The sequence below is a fragment of the Melozone crissalis genome, unplaced genomic scaffold, assembly GCF_028551555.1.
Source record: "Melozone crissalis strain CALT ecotype California unplaced genomic scaffold, PUWL_Pcris_2 ptg000033l_1, whole genome shotgun sequence".
NCBI classification, from domain to species: domain Eukaryota; kingdom Metazoa; phylum Chordata; class Aves; order Passeriformes; family Passerellidae; genus Melozone; species Melozone crissalis.
In genome coordinates, this window is record NW_026535811.1 from 15,092,798 (window position 1) to 15,105,393 (window position 12,596).

General features: G+C 43.4%; 1 protein-coding gene across 2 annotated transcripts; it reads left to right on the forward strand.

The window, feature by feature from the left end:
• Nucleotides 1–4: 4 nt before the first annotated feature.
• Nucleotides 5–6,180, forward strand: RAD51AP1 (RAD51 associated protein 1). Of its 2 annotated transcripts, XR_008483298.1 has the most exons (9): nucleotides 5–77; nucleotides 2,017–2,066; nucleotides 2,310–2,436; nucleotides 3,086–3,195; nucleotides 3,517–3,591; nucleotides 4,026–4,178; nucleotides 4,818–4,964; nucleotides 5,494–5,655; nucleotides 5,820–5,908. XR_008483298.1 is itself a non-coding variant. In XM_054281996.1 (8 exons), exons 1-8 carry the CDS (start codon nucleotides 58–60, stop codon nucleotides 5,945–5,947), a joined length of 810 nt encoding a protein of 269 aa, XP_054137971.1. In that variant the 5' UTR covers nucleotides 5–57; the 3' UTR covers nucleotides 5,948–6,180. The 2 variants fall into 2 exon arrangements, 1 of the variants encoding a protein (XP_054137971.1); XM_054281996.1 differs by lacking the exon at nucleotides 5,494–5,655 and having other exon boundaries at nucleotides 5,820–6,180.
• The last annotated feature ends 6,416 nt before the right edge of the window (nucleotides 6,181–12,596 follow it).

Sequence of the window (12,596 nt, forward strand, 5' to 3'; positions counted from 1 at the left end):
GCACTTTCGGCGCTGCGCCTGTGGCGAAGGCGCCAAGCGGCGCCGGCAACGGCGGGGATGGCGCGGCCGGCCAGGAGGTGCGTGTGCCGGGCTGGGGGACCGGGGTCCGCCCGATCCCCTCGGGGCCTCTGCGGGATTCCAGGGTGGCCCCTTTCTCTTCCAGCGGAGCGGTCGGGATCAGTGGCACAGGGTCGTGTTGAAGGCCTGGCATTAGTGGTGTCCCCCTGGGTTCTCTCGTAGAATGGTTTGGGTTGGGAGGGACCTTAAAAACCATCCAGTTCTAACCCCCTGCCATGGGCAGGGACAGCCTCCACTATCCCAGGTTCCTCCAAACCTCATCCAGCTTGGCCTTGGACACTGCCAGGGATGGGGCAGCCACAGCTTCTCTGGACAACCTGTGCCAGGGCCTCACCAGCCCTCACAGGAAAAAAAATTTCCATGTACCCAATCTAAATCTCCTCTCTGTCAGTGTAAAGCCATTGCCCCTTGTCCAGTCACTCCAGGCCCTTGTCAATAGTCTCTCTCCATCTTTCCTGTGGGCTCCTTTCAGGCGCTGCAAGGCCACAATGAGGTCACCCCAAAGCCTTCTCCTCTCCAGGCTGAACAATCCCAATTCCCCCAGCCTTTCCTCCCAGCAGAGCTGCTCCATCCCTCTGCTCCCCTTGGTGTCCCTGCTCTGGCCTGGCTCCAGCAGCTCCCTGTCCTTCCTGTGCTGGGCCCAAGGCTGGATGCAGCCCTCAGGGGGGATAGTACTGGGCTCAGAATTGTTTAAATTGCTCATCCATGATTTGGAAGAAGGGTTTGATGTCCCCTCAGCAGTTCACAGATGACACAAAGCTGAGAGGAGTGGCTGATACCCCAGAGTGCTGTGCAGGCCTTGAGAGGGACCTGGACAGGTTGCAGAGATGGGCAGAGAAGTGTCTAAAATTCAACAAAGGCAAGTGCAGGATTCTGCACCTGAGGAGAAACAGCTCCATGCACCAGCACAGGCTGGGGGTGACCTGCTGGCCAGCAGCTCTGCTGAGAAGGACCTGGGGGTTCTGGTGGACAACAGGCTGTCCATGAGCCAGCATGTCTCCTGGGAGACAAGAAGGCCAATGGAATCCTGGAGTGCCCTGGGAAGAGCAGTGCCAGCAGGTCAGGAGTGATCCTGCCCCTCTGCCCAGCCCTGGGAGGCAAATCTGGAATGCTGTGTCCAGTCCTGGGCTCCTCAGCATAGCAGGGACAGGGAGCTCCTGGATTGGAGCCAGTGGAGCTGCAGAGATGATTCAGGGCCTGGAGCATCTGTGGCAGGGAAAGGCTGAGGGAGCTGGGGCTGTCCAGCCTGGAGAGGAGCCCCAGCTGAGAGGGGCCCTCAGCCCTGGGTGTCCCTGTGTGCAGGGAGGGCTCTGAGCAGGGCCCAGGCTCTGCTCCAGGGCCCAGCAATGGCACCAGAGGAACGGGCAGGGACTGAGGCCAGGAGGTTCCACCTGGGCAGGAGGCAGAACTTCTGTCCTGGCCAGTGACTGAGCACTGAACAAATTGTCCAGAGAAGGTATGGAGTCTTTTACAAATCTACAAGCTATTGCTAATGAGCCATTGTGTGCAGTTGCATTGGTTGTAGATTTATCTCTGCTCTCTCTGCCCAGGCACAGGATCCAGGGAACAGCTGGAGCTTTGCCAGGGGATGGTCAGGGTGGATATCAGGAAAAGGTTCTTCCCCCAGAGAGTGGTGGAGCACTGGAACAGGAATGGTCACGGCCCCAAGGCTGCCAGAGCTCCAGGGGTGTTGGGACAATGCTCTCAGGGATGCACAGGGTAGAACGGCTGGGGTGTCCTGAGCAGGGCCTGGAGCTGGACTGGATGATCCTTGTGATTACTGTCCAACTCATGGATAATCCATGATTCTGTGATTCTGTCCACCTGAACATGTATTGCTTTTTTTTTCCTTGTCAAACAAGTTCTACCCAAAAGTGTTACCAAATCAAGTTGCTCAGTCAGAAAGGATTGATAGTGTATTTATTTTTTTGGCCACAGGAACAAGAAAGTTGTTGATTATTCTCAGTTTGGGGATTTGGAAGATGATGGTAAGTGAGATGTTCTTGTACATCAAGAATTTGAAATTGCCTCTTACATAAAAGCACATGTAAGAGAGAGTCTGTTGAATTTTCATTTTAAATACTTTTAAGGATAGTGCAGTTGTTGTGTTCTTTTAAAATAGGATTAATTTCCAGAAAAAGTTATCTTGATATATTTTCAGTGTGCAATGAAAATGATGAAATTTAAGAATATAGGAAAACTCATGAGAGCTTGTTGCTGTTTTCCAACAGATGAAGACTTTGCACCTTCAAGCAAAAAGTCCAGAACACAACTCAAAGATTCAAAGAAGGAGAAAAAAGAGAAGTCAAAAAAGCCCAAAGAAGTGACTCCATCACAGACACAGACACTTAGTAAGAGGTAAGAAATGTGGTCAACTCTATGTAAAACTGGATTTTAATAAGAATATTTGGGTTTGGTTTCTTTTCCCCTAGAGTTTTAAACAGCTGAGAACAAACAAGTAATACATGACTGTAATAAAGATTTTGAGCTGTATTAATGCACCTTCAGATAACTCTAAAAATTCTGAGTTTCTTAGGGACTCCTAAACCAGAGAAATATAAAGACAAATTTGATTTCTTCTAAAAGAACATATTTAAAGGAAGATAAAAAGTCTGTGTCAGTGAAAAAGAGAAATCTAATTTTTATTAGTAGAGTTATGTTTAAATATTACATTTTGATGTGGCATTTCAAACAAAGGCAATCACTTTTGTTTTTCTGTAGTAATGCCAGTTAATAGTTCATATATTTATATATATGTATATATATGCACACATACACTGCTTTACAATCATAATGCTTTAAAGTATAGAGTGCTTTAAAAGTTAGTGTATATTTTGTCTAAATAATTTCAAAACGTGATATTTGTAACAAAATATGCTATAAAAATGTATTGAAATATGAATCTCTTCACAAGTATCTGAATTTAACGAGTTCACTGGGCAAGAAATAGTTCTATAACACTCATGTAATTGTTTTATTATTTAACATGTTGTCATTCTTTCCCTAGGTTATCCTTGGATGAGAAACTTTATAAAAGAGATTTGGAAGTTGCCTTAGCCTTATCTGTCAAAGAAAAATCTTCTGATCCCCAAGAAGTGCAAAATTCACAAGAGCAAGGTTACTTTACAGTTCCATTCAACACTCTTTGTTTATATGCAGTGAATTTGAACATGGGAATTTATTTTACACTGAAATAGATTGAAAATTATATTTTATTTTAAGATGTCATGACAAAAGAGTTTCTAGGTATTGTCTGTTTTCTTATGTTCTTGGGTTTTTTTTCTGTGAGAGAAGTAACTCTTCTATAAGATTTTCCTAATCTATACTTGGATTAGAGACAGATAAAAACTTCAGCTATTTTAATTTCTTGCTCTTTTTACTTTTTATAATGTGTTTTTGTACAGTATTTTAAATTTTTTCCCCTGGATCTTAAAACAGGTAAGAATATTGAGTCAGAAAATGCACAGAGGAGACCTCCTTTTTCCAACTGCAGTGTAGACAGTGAACTTTTAGGTAAGTTGTTCTCACACTCTTTTCACAAAAAACATTTAAATACCTTATGTCTTCTTTGTTTCCATTGGTTTATTTTGTTTTTGTTGTTGTTGTTGTTGATGTGGAAAAACGGGTCTTTATCTTAAATAAAAGTTGAAGGATGTGTCAATTCTTTCATTAAAAATTTGGCCCCAGTCTTAAAATGAGGACACCTGTGGATTGGTGAATTTTTGGTCTTTGTTTTGATTGCCTGATTACAGATAAAAGTTGATAAATTTGATAATGAGAAAATAAAATGAGAAGCACATGAAAACAGGCGTCACTGATATGTTTCTGAACAGTATAACTTCATATCACCAAAATTAATTTTGGGCACTCAGATACCAAATCATTTTAGAGGAAGAAAATAAATTTACTGTGAATTTAAGCTGATTGAATCACTTTCTGGTTTGTAGGTCTCAATCGGGTTATGGATGAGGATGCACCTGAGGGTGATGGGAGGCAAAGGACAGCAGCAACCAAAGTTCCAGCACATCACAAGTCACTGGTGGTTGACAGTGATGACAGAGCCCATGGTCCTGATGATTCTGACCCAGAGTCTGTACCCAGTAAGCTCTTCTCCACCAAATCCTCTCCTTACATGTGCTTTGGATGTGATGCATTATGTTTAGTTTGGATTTTTAGTGAAATTCGTGCTGTTTTGACTGCATTTTCCCTTACTCCCCCTTACTGAAGCATTATTTCCCCATACTCATGACATCTCATTTGCACTTTGACAATAAATTTACTCACTGGAGCTTATTCACTCCCAGACCAGCAAAATGTCACTGCTTCTCTGCATTTGTATGTCAGGAGAAATTCCTTCTGCCCTCCTTGTCCAGGAAAGTTTCATCTCTTTAAAGATCCTCTGTTCATTTTTGCAGTTGTTTTCTGGGCTTTGTGTCAAAACAGTGATTCTGGGGTAGTATCAGGTGTTGGAGCTTTCACTGTTGGCTTTGTTTAAGCTTATTTTAAAAAGCAAGTAGCCTCCCTTCTTTCCTTCCTGTGACTGTCATCTTTTGGAAGAGCAAGCTGCATCCATGTCTGTGTCATTCCCTAACAGACAAGGTGTCTGTGTAAATATTTACAAACTTCAAGATGGGACAGTCTAGTACCATCCTCATTTCTGCTATGCAGTGGTCTGTCATCTTAAATGATGATTTCTTTGCTAAAGAGCATCTTTCTAAAGTAATTTTTTTCCATCCCAGCATCACCTATACTTTCTCCTTCCTGGATAATGGAAAACAACTCTGAGCCAAGGCAGAAGGTGATGTCCAGTCCCTTGGAAGCAGCTGGGAGGCCTCTACATGCATCAAGTCCTGTCACAGACAAAAAGCCTAAATGGACACCACCAGGTATGGGTAAGGCTGCAGCTATAAGACATATACATGAATTGACTTAAGCTTTTAGCAATCTCTCCCAAAAAAAAAAAAAAAAAAGCTATTCAGCTATTCCAGGAAAATGCCTGCCCTATGTATACATTTTATAGAGATTTTCTTTAAAACAAAAAGGAGAGAAAGGAAGAGAAGCTATATCTATGTTTCATTTGCAGCATTATCCTTTACTGCTTTATCTGCATGGGATTTACAAAATGTTTTCCAAACTGGGGATCAGACCTTAATCAAAAGATCCTTTCATGTCCATTTCTCTCTTATTTAGAGTTTCTTTATTTCTGGCATGTGCTAAATTATTATCTGTTCTAAACAAAGAATATTTTAAAAATGCTGGAATATTTTAGCTGCACTAATAAAGCAAATGCTTGAAAGCTTTATATTCTCAAGGTGTTTTAGCATGTTGCTGCTGACTCCTGATTCTTTGATTTTTCTTCATACTTGCTCTTCTTTTCTGTACATGTTTCTTTCTGTTTGGCTCCTTTCTCTCAAGTCCTTGTTTCCCCATTGGAGTTGTGTTCAGTATTTCTCTGTGGAGTGCTTGAAAATGCCCAGGGCACCAGGAACAGTTTCCCAGTGTTGCTGCAGTGTGTGGCTGGGTAATTAACCTGTGCACCATTCCTGCTGCACTGGCTCCCAGAGGGAGGAATCCCTGGTGAGTGATTTCCATGTGCCCCTGTGCTTTGGACCTTTTTGCACTCTCTTCAGAATGCTTCTTTTGTCCTGCTAGGAAAACTACTAAAAGATAGCAGTCATATGATACCTTTTTTCCCCCTTTAAACCTCTAATACCTTCTTTTTGTTTCAAAATCATCTCCAGCTCCCTCAGGAAGCAGTAATGCCTCAGTGAAATGTGTTCCTGTTAAGTCACCTACTCAATGCCTAAGGCTTGGGCTCTCCAGACTGGCAAGAGTCAAACCTCTCCATCCCAGTGCTACCAGCAGTTAATGGTTAGTGACAAAGTGCCACACAGAGGAAAAGACTGTGGAGAGGGTTTTGCTGATAAGCACAGGGTGGGCAGCATCCTGGAATCATCCATTTTGGAGGACTCTTACTACAGATGTGTCTCATGTTAAGATGAGTTTTTATTCTGCAAATTGCTAGGCATCTTTTAAGTGCTACTGAATAATAATGTTGTTTAATCAAAATGACATCTGGCCACCAGCTTTTTGCTGTATTATATTCAGAGATGTTGGTTTATGATAATTTTAATTCTTTAATACCTAAAGTCTTGGCATTAACATAGTCTGGACAGCACTACGGCGGTATGATGATAGGGAAAAGATTTTTAGAATTTTGTATTTTTAAAAAAAATTAAAATAAAATATTTTATAATGTCTAACTGTATTCCTTGAATGTATTAATTTTGAAGGTCACTTTAAATGTTGGTTGCAGTCTGGCAGATATTTTTGTCTGTGTATGCTCTTACTAGAAGTCAGCAGCATTAGTCAGGCTCAGACAATGAGGAATTTCCTTGGAACTCCTGGGGTTTCATTGAGGATCATGATACCATGCTAAGGTAGGGGTTTTGTAAAGCAGTAAAGTGATTGCTACTGGTTAATGAAACTGAACTTTTACTGATCCACAGTATCAGTAATTTCCTATCTAAGCCTATTGATTACAGTGGATGTTTCCCCTTGTCCCCAAATTCTATTTGAATTCAGTCAAGGACACTTACTCAGATGTTGGGAATTATCTCAAAAGGTTCTGGCAATTACATCCTTACCAACACAGCACCTTAATTCTCTCCTATGTAAAATTGCATTCGTGGCAGCAGATGCATTTCTCCATGTATTACTTGTGACTCAGGGAATTGCATTAACAAAGGAATAAAATAGAATCATGGAATGGCTGGAGTTGGAAGGGACCTTAAAGATCATCCAGTTCCAAACCCCACCATGGGCAGGGCCACCTTCCACTATCCCAGGTTGCTCCAAGCCTCATCCAGCCTGGCCTTGGACACTTCCAGGCATGGGGCAGCCACAGCTGCTCTGGGCAACCTGTGCCAGGGCCTCAGCACCCTCACAGGGAACAATTTTATCTCAATACCCAATCTAACCTACCTTGTGTCAGTGTGAAGCCATTGCCCCTTGTCCTGTCACTCCAGGCCCTTGTCAAGAGTCTCTCTCCATCTTTCCTGTGGGCTCCCTTCAGGCACTGCAAGGCCACAGTGAGGTCACCCCAAAGCCTTCTCCTCTCCAGGCTGCACAATCCCAATTCCCTCAGCCTTTCCTCCCAGCAGAGCTGCTCCATCCCTCTGCTCCCCTTGGTGTCCCTGCTCTGGCCTGGCTCCAGCAGCTCCCTGTCCTTGCTGTGCTGGGCCCAGGGCTGGATGCAGCTCTGCAGGGGGGCTCAGCAGAGAGGGGCAGAGGGGCAGAATCCCCCCTGCCCTGCTGCCCACACTGGGGTCTCAGCCCAGCACAGGGGGCTTCTGGGTCTCAGCACACACAGCCAGGGCAGGGCCAGCTCTTACCCACAGCATCCCCAAGTCCTTCTGCCAGGGCTGCTCCCTCTGCTCATCCCCAGCCTGGATTGATCCCCAGTACAGCACCAGCACTTGGTCCTGTTTAGCCCCAGGAGATTCCCACAGGGCCCTTCTGCAGTGTCCAGGTACCTGGGGACCACATCTCATCCTTCAGGTGTAATCCATGCCTTTGCAAAGCCTTCTGTTAATGGTTTCAGTGATTCCTTGCAGATTGCTTGTCTGCTCCTGATGCATTATAAATCAGGTTATTGTAAGGCAAAGATCACTGTTCCAGCTTTCATTATTTCTGAAGAAAACAGAATTTTATTTTGATTCAGAACCTCTTAAGTGTGTGACTAAGTGTGTAATTCAAAATATCCCAAACCTTAATTTCCCAGGTCTGTATTGGTTATCCTCAGATAGTCTGTTAATATGAAAATCTGTATTTTTAAGTGACTAAATAATAAAGATGTATCTTAATCCTCATTCAGAGACATGAGATTTAATTAGGGAAACAAATCTTTTCCCATTATTTTCCTTATAGAAACAAAATTGCCCAAATGCTATTTCCTGAGATCAAGTGCATCAGGAATTCCATAAACTGCTGTTTAATTTTTAGCAGAGGGATTTGGTGTCATTTGCTCTGAGCAGATAAATTTATTCTGCCTTTCATGTCAAATCACTTTTGTTGGTCCAACTTTCATTAACCCAACAGACTCGAAGCGTATCAGTGCAAACCACAAAGATGAAAACAGGATGTAACCACTTCTGGTGACCCTCTGAACAAAACCCTGCTCTTTGCATTTAAAACACTCTGTCCTGCTGCTTACAAAGAATTTCTGTTCTGTCTCCACTCAGGTGTGACATTATTCTCTTGAGAAGAAGCCAAAAAGCAGTGATGAAAAAAAGAACTTTTTTGGGTTGAGGCTGTTTCTGCTCTGCTGAATCTGTCTTCACACCCCCAATATTAATAACACTTATGTACATTTAAATGAAGACTTGGACCATGAGTTTTTCCTGTACATTTGGGATATTAAAAAACTGAAATTTCTTTTTCTTGCCTTTTGTATTTTCCCTCATTGTTTGGTTTTTTGAAATTGTTTTTGAATGTAACTCAGAATTTAAAGGTTAATTTTTTCCAACCTCAGCTGAATAAGAGCATGGAAGGACTTAACTGGCCTCGAGTGTAAAAGAATCTACATGGTCCTTAGTGTATTAAAGCTCTGTTTAATGCTCAGGTATCTCAATTCCTTCACCAAATTCTTTTTCATACTGACAGCCCTTGGAGACATCTACAACACTCCAATGTACAAAGAAATCACAAGAAATAGAACTGATTGAAACCCAGATGATATTTATCTGCTTGGTGATAGACCATCTTGTAGAGCCAAAGATGACAGATTCTCTTTCTGTTTTCCTCCTTGAACAGATGAGAGATTTGTTACACATTATTTTACTTCCAGTAAATCTGTGTAAGTTGCTTTCATTTTATTATCCTTGCAGGATTCATTAAGCTGAAGATTCTAAAGAGTTATAATCAGGCAGTTCTTTCAGAAATACCTTGTGAACCCCATCCCAGCATAAAGGTTAGTAGGTAGGTGTATATTTTTTAGAATGTTAAAAGTCTGTAACTATGTAGGAAGTCAACATTAGAGGGCATAGTAACATCAAGTTATCATTCCAGTGCAGTGGAACTGTGTGCCTATCACTTGTATTTGCAGTCTTTGCATGTCAGAGGGTCAGATGACAAGTGTGAGCAAAAAAACAAGAACAGGAAAACAAATGTAGTAATTTAATAAGCCTTAACCATCTTAACTTGTCAAGTATTATCAACAACACAGCCTCACTAATATATGTTCACAGATCAGTGACTTATAATGTTAGTAGGTAATTCTTGCATTATTTAATTCAGTTATAAGCTTAACATATGGTTCTTCTCCAGATGTTTGTTATATTTTTTCTTGAGCATAAGTTAGCCCCTCCCTGGGTTAAAGTCATGTTGATGCAATTTGTGAGTGGAGTTCACAACTGCCACTGAGTCTCTGTCATGATGTCATAAGGAGCAGAGCTGCCTGTAAGTCAAAAATGTAAGAATGGGCAAGACTTACCCAGCCCTGGGAGGCACATCTGCAGTGCTGTGTCCAGTCCTGGGCTCCTCAGCACAGCAGGGACAGGGAGCTCCTGGACTGGGGCCAGTGGAGCTGCAGAGATGATTCAGGGCCTGGAGCATCTGTGGCAGGGAAAGGCTGAGGGAGCTGGGGCTGTCCAGCCTGGAGAGGAGCCCCAGCTGAGAGGGGCCCTCAGCCCTGGGTGTCCCTGTGTGCAGGGAGGGCTCCGAGCAGGGCCCAGGCTCTGCTCCAGGGCCCAGCAATGGCACCAGAGGAACAGGCAGGGACTGAGGCCAGGAGGTTCCACCTGGGCACGAGGCAGAACTTCTGTCCTGTGAAAGTCTTCAGTGACTGAGCCCTGAACAGATTGTCCAGAGAGTGTGTGGAGTCTTCGTCATTGAGAACATTCCAGAACCATCTGGACACAACCCTGTGCCCTGTGCTCTGGGATGGCCCTGCTGGAGCAGGGAGGTGGGACAAGATGACTCACTGGTCCCTTCTGGCCTCATGCTTTTTTCTGGGATTCCTTGATCTTCCCCAGCATATCTAAGTGAGGAAAAAGGATGCATTCAGGACAACAAAGTTAGGAGAGCTACAGAGACCCCAGAAGATAGAGGCATAAATGGAACTCTCCAGGAACTTACAATGTTGAGGTGCTTCCCTGTATTGAAAATATGCAGCAATTGGCCAGTTTTCAGGAAGAATTTCTTCACAGAACGGGTGATTGGACATTGGAATGGGCAGCACAGGAAGGTGGTGGAGTCACTATCCCTCTGAGGGTGGTGAGGCACAGGTTGCCCAGAGAAGCTGTGGTTGCCCCATCCCTGGCAGTGTCCAAGGCCAGTCTGGATGAGGCTCTGAGCAATCTGGGATAGTGGAAGGGGTCCCTGCCCATGGCTGGGGAGTGGAACTGGATGGGCTTTAAGGACCCTTCCAACCCCAGCCATTCCATGATGCTATGATTCTTTGAGTATTATGGTGAACCTGCTGTGTCCTCACACACGTGAATACAGAGTTTTAATACACATCACCATCCTCACAGGAAAGAATTTCTTCATAATATGCAATCTAAACCTACTTTCTTTCAATTTTAAGCCTTTCCCCCATGTCTTATCACTCCATGCCCCTGTAAATAATCTCTGATAACATCTAGAAGTCCTGCAGTAATTTTAGGAAGAACTCAATTCCCTTGTAAAAAATGTTCCCTTTGGCTGTGTTCATGTGGCTGTGGAGATGTAACCATGAAACCACTGCCAGGTTTTGGGAAGGCAGCCCAGCTGTTTTGCTTGAGAGAAAGATCATTAACTGAAACTCTTTTAAGCTCATTTCCCTGCCACGTGGATGGGTTCTGGTGCTCCCATCTATTCCACCTGCAGTTCCACCTGCACAAAGCCTGTTCTAGGAGGGCTGAATCTTGCCCATAAATCACAGGCAGATGATTTATATTTACCCAGAGTTGGCTGCAGTTAGGCTACCTGCAGAGGAACTGCAAATGTGGAGAGCTGCCAAAGATCTTGGAAACATTCAAACCAGCAGGAGAGATATGTAGCACTGAATAGTTTGGAAGTGATCATTTTAAGAAGAATCATGGCCAGTTGGAGATGTGTTTTCCATCTCTGATTTGAGTGGGGGGTTGTGTATGGAATAAAATCTGATTCTCCTCATCCATCACCTTTGTGCTCTGTACCTTCACTTGCCCCAGTGAGGTTGCAGTAATAAGTGATAATGGAGAACACATTCCCTGCTGAGCTATATCCCCTTTGGAGCTTGTCTGAGATCAGCTCCTCCTTCTCCTTTCCTCATTTGCTTTGATTCATCTTTCTTGCCAAAGAAATTTGGAGGCAGATTTTTCCAGCTGCTCCCAAAAGAGTGGGAAAGCGTGTTATTGAAGTTGAAGGGAAGCATTCTGTCCTCCACACATCACAGCCTGTTCCTAAGTGGGAACACTGCCTAACTCCCAAATTTTCATCCATATCATTCCTGAAACATGTTACCCAGCACTTACTGCCAGTCGCTCCTCTGTACACTCTTCATTTCTTCTGTGCAAAGGAAAAAATGGATTTATGAGCAAATTCTGCATTTGTTAACATGTGATATGATTTATGACTGATGATGACATTAGTTTGCACTCTGTGGCTGAACATGCAGGAAGGTCTTACAAAGGGTGTAAAGTGAGTGGTGTTGTTCAAAAAGTGAGACAAGGCTGGGGTAGCACTCCTCAAAACATGGCTGGTGTGGTGAGAGTGACACTGCAATATCACTGTCACAGAATTGTTTAGATTTTAAGGCACTGCTTGAGATCCTCTACTTTAATTCTAATTATTCTTTGTGCAGTAATGAAACAGTTCTCCTTTGAAATCTCCTTAATATGCTGCGAATTTATAATGCACGTTAGCAGAGCACTATTAAAATATTTTCTCACTATTAAAATATTTTCTACAAATAATAGGAAAGCTCTTTCAATAAATACGTATTTCTCCTGAAACACCACTGGGGGATGATTTCTGATAAATTCCTCCTCCCCAAAGAGAAAGCGAGGCAAAAGATATACTTGAAATCTACTGTTTAATTAAGGACAGCAATACACATGTGCCAGACATGGACTTTTTGGCCCATTTATTGTCAATATATTGAGATTACTGTACTAAAATTCAGTGTATGTAGATACTGAGATACCTAAAGAGTGAGTCCTGTGAGGAGTGACTGGGGGTGTTCAGCCTGGAGAAAAGGAGGCCAAGCACATTGTTCAAGGCATATTTGAGTATACAGCATGTGAAATGCAGACAGCAGCCTGAATCCCAGGGGTTTCCAGTGCTCTCCACTGCCTGGGGGTGGGAAGAAGTGGACAGCAGTGAGCCACTGCACCAGGCATGAACCTGCATTCCTGGTATGCCCAAGTGCCTGCAGCACTCCTGAAAACTGGCTTTTGGCCTGTGCAGCTAAATGCAGACATCTTGCAAGAGCTAAAAGTAGATTACAGCAGAAGGCTGTCCGGCCTCCCTAAACAAGATCCCCGGGATTCTTG